Source organism: Microcaecilia unicolor, chromosome 3 (genome assembly GCF_901765095.1).
Source record: "Microcaecilia unicolor chromosome 3, aMicUni1.1, whole genome shotgun sequence".
NCBI lineage: Eukaryota > Metazoa > Chordata > Amphibia > Gymnophiona > Siphonopidae > Microcaecilia > Microcaecilia unicolor.
Window position 1 is genome coordinate 266,348,161 of NC_044033.1, and position 14,252 is coordinate 266,362,412.

At 45.6% G+C, this 14,252-nt stretch overlaps 1 protein-coding gene across 3 annotated transcripts in view; it reads left to right on the plus strand.

Annotated features, from left to right (window-relative positions):
- The window catches only part of MOCS3 (molybdenum cofactor synthesis 3), a 158,116-nt gene that overhangs the window by 15,239 nt on the left and 128,625 nt on the right, over nucleotides 1–14,252 (plus strand). For 2 of the 3 annotated variants that reach the window (XM_030198069.1, XM_030198070.1), the window contains exon 3: nucleotides 6,556–6,613. In XM_030198069.1, coding sequence (XP_030053929.1) covers nucleotides 6,556–6,613 — 58 coding nt within the window. The remainder of the gene's footprint in view (nucleotides 1–6,555; nucleotides 6,614–14,252) is intronic. The other variant, XM_030198071.1, reaches the window with a different exon arrangement.

Genomic DNA, 14,252 nt, shown 5'->3' on the forward strand with positions numbered 1-14,252 from the left:
GCATGCCCCCTAGTCCTAGTATTTTTGGAAAGCGTGAACAGACACTTCACATCCACCTGTTCCAACCACTCATTATTTTATATACCTCTATCATGTCTCCCCTCAGCCATCTCTTCTCCAAGCTGAAAAGCCCTAGCCTCCTTAGTCTTTCTTTATAGGGAAGTCGTCCCATCCCCGCTATCATTTTAGTCGCCCTTCGCTGCACCTTTTCCAATTCTACATTTAAATACACTGTAAACAAAATCAAACAGAAAATTACATTAATATATCTATATAGAAAAAATAGTGAGCTGGGGTCCATACAATATTTGATATGTATAGAAGACATATTGAAGGGGGGTCACGTGATGCAGTGAGCAGCGGTGGACGTGCTTCCCACTAGCTGCTCAGGAACCTGTCTCCAACCTCAAATTTTCATCAACTTCCTTGGTTATAAATAAGCAACCTCTCCTCCATAAAAGTTCCTAAACCCTATGGACAAGTTTCTTACACATTCGGGGATGGCGGTAGCAGTAAAAACCTCAAAACGTAAGGATGAGCGGTTGAGAATGGTGGAAAACAAAATGGCGCCCACTTCCCCAGCAGCTTCCCCACCTCACCTCTCAGTCGATTCCATGATTGTGGAGCTTACAGACTCAGTAGTAAGAGCTTTGGACCCCTGATTCACGCAACTTTCAGATCAATTAGCAGGGTTAACGGCATTAACTTCGGAACTTACCCGCCGCACGGGCGAACTGGAGGCTCGAGTATCTGAAGTGGAAGACACTGAGCAGTCTCAGACAGGCCATATTGAAAGACTGGAACTACTGATCACAGAATACCAACAAAAATTGGATGATCTAGAAAATCGTTCCCACCGTGAGAATTTGCGCTTCATGGGATTATTGGATGATCTAGAAAATCGTTCCCGCCGTGAGAATTTGCGCTTCGTGGGATTTCCAGAGTCTATTGCAGAGGGACAGATTAAGCAAACGTTGGAGACTTGGCTTTTGGCGAGATTCCCGGAAGCAGGCGAAGGAGGAATGATCCGCTTGGATAGAGCACATCGGGTGGGCCAAAAACAACCATGTGAGACAAGGCCAAGGGTGATTATTGCAAAGTTTCATAACTATTCTCAAAAGGCGACATTGCTACGTTTGTATAAAGGCAGCAAGGAAGATATAAAATTTGAGGGAGGACTGATCAAAATATTTCAAGACTACTCAGCGGTACTAACAGCCTGTCGACTAGTGGAGAAGCAATATTCATCCTGCAATATCTGGCTACCCTGAGAGTGCTCACAAACAACGGCTGGAAATCGTTTTCTACCCCAGAAGCAGCTACCGATTGGACAAATCAACCTGAGGAGCATGGATGGAGCCTCAACCACCAGGCAACTATCCGTTGCACTTCAAGACTCAGACGCTTAGCTACAATATCAACGTGGAAATTTCATGGTATAAGAATATACCTGTAGATATTTGGATATATCACGCTCCTGGGGGAAGCATTGGACAGATTGGACAGAGCGGTCTATCAGAATGGACAGTTGTCAGGGGCCTGCATACCTTAAACTGGACACTGTAATTCTATAAGGAAGGTAACGAACTGTTAAGTAGTGTTGGCGTTTGGAGACGGGGCTCCTTTGCATCTGGAAAACGTAATGGAGCAGTTCTGCAAACTGAAGAGTAGCAAATCTCCTGGATTAGATGGTATTCACCCTAGGGTACTGATAGAACTAAAAAATGAGCTGGCAGAGTTGCTGTTATTGATTTGTAATTTATCCTTAAAATCGAGCGTGGTACTGGAAGATTGGAGGGTGCCCAATGTAACGCCAATATTTTAAAAAGGCTCCAGAGGAGACCCGGGAAATTATAGACCGGTGAGTCTGACGTCAGTGCCGGGCAAAATGGTAGAGACTATAATCGAGAACAAAATTACAGAGCACATTCAAAAGCATGGACTAATGGGACAAAGTCAACATGGATTTAGTGAAGGGAAGTCTTGCCTCACCAATCTTCTGCATTTCTTTGAAGGGGTAAACAAACATGTGGACAAAGGTAAGCCGGTTGATATTGTGTATCTAGATTTTCAGAAGACGTTTGATAAGGTCCCTCATGAAAGACTTCAGAGGAAATTAGAGGGACATGGGATCGGAGGTAGTGTCTTGCTGTGGATTAAAAACTGGTTGAAAGATAGGAAACAGAGAGTAGGATTAAAAGGTCAATATTCGCAATGGAAAAGAGTAGTTAGCAGGGTCCCTCAAAGATCAGTGCTGGGACCTCTGCTTTTTAACATATTCATAACTGACCTAGAGATGGGGGTAACTTGTGAGGTAATCAAATTTGCCGATGACACAAAGTTATTCAAAGTAGTCAAATCGCGGGAAGATTGTGAAAAACTACAAGAGGACCTTACGAGACTGGAAGACTGGGCGTCTAAATGGCAGATGACGTTTAATGTGAACAAGTACAAAGTGATGCATGTGGGAAAGAGGAACCCAAACTATAACTACGTCATGCAAGGTTCAGCTTTGGAAGTCACGGATCGAGAAAGGGATCTAGGTGTCATCGTTGATGATACGTTGAAAACTTCTGCTCAATGTGCCGCTGAGGCTAGGAAAGCAAATAGAATGTTGGGTATCATTAGGAAAGGGATTGAAAACAAAAATAAGGATATTATTCTGCCATTGTATCACTCCATGGTGCGACCGCACCTCGAGTACTGTGTTCAGTTCTGGTCGCCGCACCTTAAAAAAGACATAGAGGGGCATAATCGACCAGAAACGCCTATCTCCATGGGCGTTAATCTCCGAGAACGGGTCCGTGAAGGGGCGGAGTGAACCGTATTTTAAAAAAAAAATAGACGCCCATGCTTTATTCGCCAAGGTGTGAGCTGGGCGTTTTTGCTTTTCACCGATAATGGAAAATGAAATCGCCCAGCTCAAAAACGAATAAATGCAAGGCATTTGTTCGTGGGAGGGGCCAGGATTCATAGTGCACTGGTCCCCCTCACATGCCAGGACACCAACCGGGCACCCTAGGGGGCACTTTTACAAAACAAAAAAAAGGTAAAAGAGCTCCCAGGTGCATAGCACCCTTCCCTTGTGTGTTGAGCCCCCCAAATCCCCCTCAAAACCCACTGCCCACAAGTCTACACCAGTACTATAGCCCTAAGCGGTGAAGGGGGGCACCTACATGTGGGTACAGGGGGTTTGGGGGGGGTTGGACGACTAGTAGCATTAAGCAGCACAATTGTAACAGGTAGGGGGGGGATGGGCCTGGGTCCACCTGCCTGACGTCCACTGCACCCCCTAACAACTGTTCCAGGGACCTGCATACTGCTGCTTGGGAGGAGGGTATGACATTTGAGGGTGAAAGTAAAAAGTTGTGAAACATCATTTGTTGTGGTGGGAGGGGGTTAGTGACCACTGGGGGAGTCAGGGGAGGTCATCCCCGACTCCCTCTGGGGGTCATCTGGTCATTTAGGGCACTTTTTGGGGCCTTATTCGTCAAAAAACAGGGTCCAGGAAAAGTGCCCTAAATTCTAGCTACAAACGCATCCATTATCGGCGAAGGGCGCCCATCTCTGTTCGGGTGATAACCACGCCCCAGTTCCGCCTTCACCACGCCTCCGACACTCCCCCGTCAACTTTGTCCGCATCCGCGACGGAGTGCAGTTGAAAGCGTCCAAAGTTCGGCTTTCGATTATGCCGCTTTATTTGTTTTTGTGAGAAGAACGCCCATCTCCCGATTTAGGTCGGAACTTGGGCGTTATTCTCGTTCGATTATAAGCAGGATAGTGGAATTGGAAAAGGTGCAGAGAAGGGCGACAAAGATGATACAGGGGATGGGACGACTGCTGTACTGTCCTCCCAGGCATTCCTTTATTAGCTCCCGTGTGCGTGTGTACTCGGTTCTTTTGGTGATTGTGCTGAAAATCACAGCGGTTGAAGACGCAGTTTTACTCTTGCTTATTGACTGTATTTCTGGTAAGTTGAAGACGCAATTTTACTCTTGCTTATTGATTGTATTTCTGGTAAGTTAATTATCCTTTTGCTGATACAATATGGAGTCTTATTTTTTGCTAAGACATGGTTTATTTGAAATCACGTTTGCTGATGCAGTCTCGGTAATTTTTTAGTTACAGCTGTATGAGCTGTTCACTCTGTTATTCTGAAGAGCCCACAAATATATTTTGTTATATACTTCTATTTTTTGCCCTTTTTATAAAAAATAGATTTTTGTGAATGGTTGAAGTAGTTGCCCAGGGAATACATTTTGTTCAGTTTTTTACACACTATTGGTGCTTAGAATAAGAGGTGTTCTCTCTCTCTCTCGGGCTCATTTTCAAAAGAGAAGGGCGTCCATCTTTCGACATAAATTGGAAGATAGACATCCTTCTCCCATGGACGTCCAAATCGGTATAATCGAAACCCGATTTAGGACGTCTCCAACTGCACTCCGTCACAAGGACGGCCAAAGTTCAAGGGGGCGTGTCAGAGACGTAGCGAAGGCGGGACTTGGGCGTGCCTAACACTTGGACGTCCTTGACCCATAATGGAAAAACAAAAGGACATCCCTGATGAACACTTAGACGTTTTCATCCAGTGTGTTTTTATTACGACTAAGGCACAAAAAGATGCCCGAATTGACCAGATGACCACCAGAGAGAATCGGGGATGACCTCCCTTTACTCCCCCAGTGGTCACTAACCCCCTCCCACCCTCAAAAAACATCTTTCAAAATATGTCGTGCCAGCCTCAGATGTCATACTCGGGTCCATGACAGCGCATGCAGGTCCCGGGAGCAGTTTTAGTGGGTACTGCAGTGCACTTTAGAAAAGCGGACCCAGGCCCATACCCCCCTACCTGTTACATTTGTGGAGGAAACAGCGAGCCCTCCAAAAACCTACCATAAACCCACTGTACCCACATCTAGGTGACCCCCTTCACCCGTAAGGGCTATGGCAGTGGTGTACAGTTGTAGGTAGTGGGCTTTGGGGGGCTCAGCACACAAGGTAAGGGAGCTATGTACCTGAGAGTAACTTATGAAGTCCACTGAAGTGCACCCTAGGGTGCCTGGTTGGTGTCCTGGCATGTCAGGGGGACCAGTGCACTACAAATGCTGGTGCCTCCCACGCCCAAATGGCTTGCATTAGGACGTTTTTGACATGGACATCTTTGATTTTGAAAATCGCCAAAAGTTAGAAACGTCCATGTCTAGGGACGTCCAAATTTAAAGATTTGGACGTCCATGACGGTATTTTCGAAATGAAAGATGGACGTCCACCTTGTTTCGAAAATACAGGTTTTCCCACCCCTGGATTTCGCCGTTTTGCAAGGACATCCAAATCGCAACTTGGACGTGCCTTTCGAAAATGCCCTTCTCTGTGTACACTCGTATTCATGTTTCTGATTTTTTTTAGTACTTTTTCCATGTATCAATATTATATTATTTCTACAGTATTGAGCATGTTTCCTTTTACTATTATAGAGGCACTGAACATTCATTTTCCATGTATGTTTCATTTTTATTTAGGCTTTTTTAATGTTAATTTATATTGTGCATGGATACCAGTTCAGCATGTCCTTTATACATATCAAATATCGTATCTAGCTTACTATGTTTTTAAATGTTTTTATATAGATATATTAATGTATTGCATTTTAATGTCATTTGTCAGTCCTCTGGCTCAGGCATAGAAATGCTGAAAGAAGGCCAGTGTTGGGTCTATTCATTAAAAGATTCTTGACTGTTCCACTCCTGAAGGCCCATTTGTGCTTTTCTTCTGTTGCTTTTGGACCCTCTCTTTTGCTACCTGGTAATAACATGTTTATTAGTAAATATAAGCCTTAGCTTCTACATCCTCTGAGGCACAAACTTACTTACTGTACCTTAATTTAACATGCCTTGAGCAAGGCTCTGGAGTCAGTACACCAATCCTTCAATGCCTCCAATCTTTGTTAATGTCTGACCCCCAACTCTGACTCCACTATGTATAGTAAATGTAAGAGAAATTTGATTAATTATAAAATTTTTGATATTTTTTTATGTACAAAATTAGGACCATTAAACCACAAAATATAGTTATTTGAAGTTAAAAACCTGATTAAAAATGCTATAAAATGAAAATATGCAATACACTGTTGTAAGTTTTTATTTTGGAGCTGAAGTTGATGTTGGGTCATTTTTACCTACTCCAATTGCACCCAAAGTTGCTTCCGACTCTGACTTTGACTCCAGAGCCCTTTGCTTGAGCTTGGGTTTGGAAAGACAGGTGATTAAGGTCCTCTTTTACTAGACTGCGCTAGCGATTCCCACGTGGCAAATGCGAGACAGCCCATTTGCTGTGCCGGTGATCGCTATCGCAGTTTAATAAGAGGCCCTAAATCCCAAAAGAAATGAACCAGAATAGAAACAGAAATGAAAAACAAAATTAATGTTTTTTTCATGTTTGTCCTTATGTTTGAAGTTGCAAGCTTTATTATTTTTAAAGTTTTAGACTGGTTCTGGTTTACATTTTCCTTGGTACCTTTGTTGCATCCAGTTTTATCTCTGGATTTTCATTTTGCAGCAGAACAAAACACCACTTATCAATGAAAGCTTCCAGCAGTTTTTAAATACCAAAAATGGTAAGATTTACTATTTATGACATTTAGTAATAGTATTAGCTAATTTGTTTCCTAAAATCTTACTGGAGAAATATAGGGAGAAAGTGCTCAATTCACTACTGCATGTTTTGGTCTTCACTAAGTAAATCATATCCAAATATTGTATTTTCCTCTATATATATATATATAGTGTTCTAAAAGAGGTCACTCAACCACTGTTTGATGTAGCTGGTATAATAATTTTTTATTTAAAAAATTTATAGACCACTTTATTTACAATTCTAAGTGGCTATAAATATACATACAAAATATTCACGTAAATAAAAACAATTATAATATCAAACTATACTATACATAGAATTACCATTTAGACATTAATCCAAAAAAACTGCCCTTCTCCACTTCTTTTATTTTAACCTTTCGTATAACCATATTAAAAGCAGTCTGATACAGGTAAGTTTTTTTTTTTTAAGCTTTTTTTTTTAAACTGGTCGAGCTTATCAATCATTCTCAATGGCAAAGGAAAATCATTCCACAGAATAGGCCGGATTAACATAGAGGACCTGTATTCCTTCAATACAGGGTGAAGTGGTTTGCAGAAGAGGGCTTTACAATAGTATGTAGGACAGTTTATTTAAATTATGTACTGCACGATCACCAGAGGTTAGATGATGCCATTTTTCAAAATGGTGCCACTGGTGCAGTAGGGGTAGGGATTGCTCTTACCCCCTTAATTGGACACTTGTGATAAGATTGGAGTTGGGGGGAATGGGAGATGAATGTGAAGTGAGCCATTGGCCCCCAGGTGGACTCTAACATGAAACCAGTTGTTCTTGAACTACATTTCACCTAAGAGGTATAATATTTTTTAAACATTTTTATTTATTATAATTAACTAATTATTTGCATTTACTATTCTATATTCTTTGAACAAGCAAATCAAAGCAGATTTACAGTCTAAAATATAGGAATGAAAAAGAAAAACTCCATATTTCCAAAAGATAGTAAGAATACAAGGCACAAACATACAGAGAAACAATTTGCATCACAGATGATGGTTAGACTATTGCTTTGTGTCCCAAAGGCTAGCTGAAATAAATGTGTCTTAAGGTCTTTGTGAACTTTCTGTGCAAGTGTTCTTAGCTAGAGCATGCCTGAAGTGGTATCAGTACTTGGCAAAATGCAAGATGGGAGCCAGCTGGAAGTAGGGTTGGCCTACTTGGCGAATGCTATTTAGCCGAGATTGGGTGGCAGAGCCAGTGGTGGGAGGCGGGGCTGGTTGGGAGGTGGGGATAGTGCTGGGCAGACTTATACGGTCTGTGCCAGAGCCGGTGGTTGGGAGGCAGGGATAGTGCTGGGCAGACTTATATGGTCTGTGCCCTGAAAATGACAGATACAAATCAAGGTAAGGTATACACAAAAAGTAGCACATATGAGTTTATCTTGTTGGGCAGACTGGATGGATCATGCAGGTCTTTTTCTGCCGTCATCTACTATGTTACTATCCAGCTCATAATCGAAAGTGATCACCATTTCCCAACACAAATCGGGAGATGGCAGGCGATCTGGGAAAAGCGGCGAAATCGGTATAATCGAAAGCTGCTTTTTTGGACAGCATTGCCGCTTTCCCGTCACCTCGCCGGCGAAAGTTCAAAGGGGCGTGTCGGCGGCGAAGCGAAGGCGGGACATGGGCGGGTATGGGCGTGGCTACCAGATAGCTGGCTTTCGCTGATAATGGAAAAAAAATACGGCGTTAAGCAGTATTTCGCCGGGTTTACTTGGTCCTTTTATTTTCACGGCCAAGCCTCAAATAGGTGCCCAAACTGACCACATGCCCACCTGAAGGAAGCGGAGATGACCTCCCCGTACTCCCCCAGTGGTCACTAACCCCCTCCCACCAAAAAACCCCCACTTTAAACACTTTTTTTTCCAGCCTGTATGCCAGCCTCAAATGCCGTACCCACCTCCTTGACGGCAGAATGTGTTCTGTCCTCCAACAGCCTTTTCCTGCTTGTGATGTGGCTCTGGGGTGAGTGTGACACGTTTTCTGTTATTTGCACTGCAGTGTCACATTAGCAATGCATTGTGGTGGGTGTAGGGTACTGGGCTCTACTCCCATGGTGCTTTTCCCCCCTGCTAACTGGGTCAGAGTGTGCCCTGTTTTGTTTCCTGTTGTAGTCCATGTGGTAGTGGCCATTTTTGTAAGCCAGTTTTAGTTCCCTTCCCTGTGTTACCCACGTTAGAGAATATAGTTATTACCTTGAATGGTGCTGAAAGAGGGCATTGTACACCATTGTGTCAGCTCTGACCTACTGCTAATCTTAGTACCAGGGGACTCTTTGCCAGTGGGGCACAACCTCTGATCTGCAGTTAACTGTGAGTAAACGTGCTTATTTCAAGAAATAACTTTTTCAGAGAGATTAGTCTTCAGGTGTGAACTGGTGTGCCAAAGTTATACAGCAGCAATAAGTCCTAGAGGCTGTATGCAGGTCCCTGGAGCAGTTTTAGTGGGTGCAGTACATTTGTGGGTAGTGGGTTTTGGGGGGGGGGGGGGGTTGGGGGGCTCAGCTCCCAAAGTAAGGGAGCTATGCACGTGGGAGCTTTTCTGAAGTCCACCGCAGTGACCACTAGGGAGCTCGGTTGGTGTCCTGGTATGTCAGGGGGGGCCAGTGCACTAAAAATGCTGGCTCCTCCCACGGCCAAATGCCTTGGATTTGGCCGGGGTTTGAGATGGCCGACATAACTTTCCATTATCGCTAAAAAACGAAGCCGCCCATCTCAAACCCCGGCCAAATCCAAGGCATTTGGCTGGCCAGAACCGTATTATCGAAACAAAAGATGGCCGGCCATCTTTTTCGAAAATACGGGTCTGGCCAGCTGTTTGCGGCGCCGCCAAAATACATCGCCGGCGCCGTTCAATTATTCCCCTCCATGTTACTATGACTTGTTATGGGTTGCGGCCCACAGTATGTCTTTGGCTGTCACGGCACGTCAGCAACTCTGGTTGCGGCATTGGCCAGTGGATGCAGCATCAAAGTCACATCTAGTTAAATTGCCCTTTCGGGGCAAGTGGCTATGTGGAGTAGATCTCAGTAACTTGGTGAAAGATCTGGGGGAAACTAAGCAACAGCAGTTGCCAGAGGAGCCTCTTGTTGTCTGTCTCCAGGGGGCTTTCGATCTTGATTCCGAGAGAGCAGACGGTACCTGCCTGGTTGTCAGCAATATGGTCAGAAGTCCAGATTTCAGGCATGCCAATCTTCCTTTCATGCAGACAGGAAGTCCTCCTTTTAGTCAGCTAGAGTGCTCAGTACCTCCAGATCTTAAGGAGGTGTACTTGCATATACCCCTATGGCCGCCACATCAGAGGTTTCTATGTTTTACAGTGCTGGGTCATTACTTTCAGTTCAGATCTTTGGTCTCGCCACGGCTGCAAGAACATTTACCAAGTTTATGGTGGTGGTGGTTGCCTTCCTTCAGTGCCACGGAATCAAAGTTCACTCGTATCTCGATGACTGGCTCATTTGTGCATCGTCCTATTCTCCAAGGGCAAGTAGGCCTATCTGTTTTCACAAGTGAGTAACGTAGGCTGCATGAATGTGGTCACCTCAGTTGCTTTTTTACCACAGTGAGGAGAGGGTGTACTTTTTCACCATCTCCACACACTGCTTGGTCCAAGAGCTTCTTTTGTGCCTTTCAGCGTGTTTTTTCTTCACCTTTTCAACAGTGTTGTACCCAGTGAAATCGGACGATCTCTGGAACAGACACCCATTTCTGGTCACTCCAGTGTTTAGGGCCCTACATATAAAGAAAAGGACCCAAGTTGAGGGACTCAACGTGAAAAACCTTATGGAGCCAAGTCCTGTTCCTTGGCATTGACATCGGCATCAACGTCGAGCATCACACCGGCGTCGGAAGATTGGTGAGCATGGCTACTGCTAGGCCTGCAGACACTGGGAGCAGTTGTGCATCGAGTGGATTTCCACCTGTCTCGAGGCATACTGTTGTGCAGAGCCCCCGGGACCATCCATCGTCAGACCCAACCCTGAGGCAATGTGAGGATTCACTGTCATCCTCGTCGGCACTGAGAAGCCTCAGTTACAAGCTTCAGGCTAAGGCCAAAAAACATTGTCATCGATATGCCTCGACGCATGGTGCCAGGAATTCCGGGGTGTCGGATTCGGCACACTGAAAAGCGTTGGTGCTGGAAGGACCACTCTCCCTCCATACAGGAGGTACCGATGCGCTGCTCTACCAGCAGCCACCAGCCAGCTCCAATATTGACCCCCGACAGATCTACAATCTGCCTCTCAACCAGAGCCCCAGATTTTCCTGATATCAGCCCTCGATGAGCACACTCGGGCTTTGCTTCCTGAGCTGCTTGATTGCCTTATGCGATGGTGTGAATCTGCACCGGGGGTGCTTGCGCCTATCCTGCCTCCCATTCCAACCTCATCTGGCCCTCAGCCTGCGGTGCAGCCCTAATGTCAATTGCCATCCAAGCCTGGAGACCCTTGACGTCTATGGAGGAAACTTCGCCAGAGTCAAGATGGGACCCGACTCCTCAATGCCATTCTTGAGGAAATGGCTCCTCTGCTTAGAGGCAGGATCAGTCTTGACCCTCCGGTAGGGAGGTTTTGTCTGACAATGATGAGAAGCGCTTGTGGGAGTCAGAGAAAGATCCCAGGTACTATTCCTCAGATGAGTCCTATGGGATACCCTCTGAACCAGCCACCCCCACCACACCTGAATGGAGAAAAGCTCCACTTGAGGGCCTTTCTTTTCCATCTTTTGTAAAAGAAATGGTTCAGGCCATTCCATTTCCTTTGGAAGCGGAGGATGAGCCCAGGGCCCAGATGCTCGAGGCCCTGGACCACACATCTCTTAGGGGGCTATGACTGTCCCTCTCCACAAGGTACTCCAGAAAGTCCTGTTTAAGAATTGTCAGTCCCAGTACTGCCCAAGAACATCCATTCCATGTACCGGATCTGCAGCACACCTGGATGTGATAAGCCTTAGTTGCCTCTCAGTTCCATGGTGGTGGAGTCTGCTCTCAAAAGACTCGACGCCCCCAGGTAGAGAAGCTAGAACTCTGGATTCTTTTGGGAGAAAGATGTTCCAGGCCTCAATGCTCATCTCCTGAATACTTGCAGGACTCGGTATGCAAGTTGATGGACCTGGCTGAGACTCTCCCTCCGGAGCAGGCCAAGTCACTTTGCCAGTTGGCAAAGCAGAAGAAGGCGTGTCGAAAATTGGCCAGGGGCACTTACAACACTTTTGATATGACATCCAGGATCTCTGCCCAGAGTATAGCAATGCGCAAACTCTCATGGCTGCGTGTTTCTGACTTAGAACATTTTATTCCACAGTGGTTGGCGGATTCCCCTTGCCGGGGGATAACCTTTTTGGAGGGAAGGTAGAGGAGATCACAGACAAATTCAAAAAACATACTGATGCCATCTCTTATCTCTCCTACCGGGCACCTTCTGCATCTACCTTCTTAGCTAGGAGGACTTTTAGCAAGCCAAGGAGGAGTGTATTAATATCAGAGGTGTAGGTACACCCCCTCGGCTCGCCAGCCTGCTCATTCACATCAGCAGCGTGCGCCTAAGGCTTCTGCTGCTCCCTAGGCAAAGCAAGGGATGAGCTTTTGACTGGATCCAGCAGAGCATAGCCACAAAGTGTCCGTCCCAGATGATTTACCGGTCGGAGAGAGGCTGAGAATTTTTTTCAAGAAAGGTGGCCCCTTATAACCTCCACCTGGTGGGTTCTTCAAATACTCTGTCTTGGATACGCCCTCAATTGGTATCAAAAATTCATCTCTCAGCACAGGCATGTACTTACAAAGGAACTCTCAGCCCTTCTGAAGGCCCACATGCTTGAGCCTGTTCCACAAGGGGAGGAAGGGTGGGGATCAATTCCAGGTACTTCCTTGTACAAAAGAAAACGGGGGGGGGGGGGGATGTATCCCATCCTACACCTACGGGCCCTGATTCACGAACACGATTGGCTGTGCTCTCTGAACTTAAAGGATACATCTACTCGCATCCCGATACTTCCAGCCCACCGGAAATATCTTTGATTTTGACTGGGAACACATAATTTTCGGTACCGCATGTTGCCCTTTGGCCTCACGTCAGCTCCCAGGGTCTTTACCAAATGTTTAGCAGTAGTTGCAACGTTGGTATGCAGACTGGGAGTCCATATGTTCCCATATCGATGACTGGCTGGTGAAGAGCACCACCGAGGCTGGACTATTCGGGTGCTCGAACTACTAGGGTTCGTTTTAAACTACCCCAAGTCCCATCTTCACCCTGCCCAGCAATTAAGAGTTCATAGGAGCCCTGCTTGACACACAGAAGGTTCAAGCCTACCTCCCAGAGACGAGAGCGGACACTCTTGTCACACTCGCTTTCAGGGTTTGAGCCTCTCCGCAGGTCACAGCTCATCAGATGTTGAGGTTGCTGGGCCACATGGCCTCCACAGTGTATGTTACACCCATGAGAGCAGCCCAATGGACCTAGCTTCTCAGTGGTGTCAAGCCATGGGGAGCCTGGAAATTGTAATCAGAGTGTTCTCGGAGCTTGTACTCTCCCTTTAGTGGTGGTCCATTCTTTCCAATTTGATTCTGGGACTTCCATTCCAAATTCGTGAGCCACAAAAAGGCATCTCTCTTGGGCTAGGGAGCTCATAGATGGCCTTTACACTCAGGGTATTTGGTCTACCAAGGAAATGAATCTTCAGATCAGTCTCCTGGAGCACCGGGTGATCTGGAACGCTCTAAAGGCTCTAACGTTTTGTCTAAATGTTTTGGATTGTTTTAGCAGAGCAGACATTTTGTTTGCAGCAGAACAGTTAAACGGTTTATTTAAATCCTTCTGACAAGTTTTGTGGTGTTTTTAGTTACTTTTTCTTGTCTTTTCTGATTTATTCATCAGGTAGTTATGTTAGGGGCTCATTTTCAAAGCACTTAGACTTACAAAGTTCCATAGGTTACTAGCAGGCTTGTTTTCGAAAAGAAAAGGATGCCCACCTTTCGACATAAATCGCAAGATGGGCGTCCTTCTCACAGGGTCGCCCAAATCGGCATAATCGAGAGACGATTTTGGGCATCCTCAACTGCTTTCCGTCGTGTGGACGACCAAAGTTCACAGGGGCATGCGGAAGCGTAGTGAAGGTGGGACTGGGGCGTGCCTAACTCATGGGCGTCCTCGACCGATAATGGGAAAAAGAAGGGCGTCTCTGACGAACTCTTGGACAACTTTACCTGGTCCTTTTTTTTTCTTACAACCAAGCCACAAAAATGTGCTCTAAATGACCAGATGACCACCGGAGGGAATCGGGGATGACTTCCCCTTACTCCCCCAGTGGTCACTAACCCCCCTCCCCCACCCTCAAGAAAACATCTTTTAAAATATTTTTTCCAGCCTCTATGCCAGCCTCAAATATCATACTCAGGTCCGTCGCAGCAGTATGCAGGTCCCTGGAGCAGTTTTAGTGGGACTAGGGGGCATGCAATGAAGCTACAAAGTAGTACATTTAAAACAAATCGGAGAAAGAAAATATTGCTTCACTCAACATGTAGTTAAACTTTGGAATTTGTTGCCAGAGGATGTGGTAAAAGCAGTTAGCGTAGCAGGGTTTAACAAAGGTTTGAATAGCT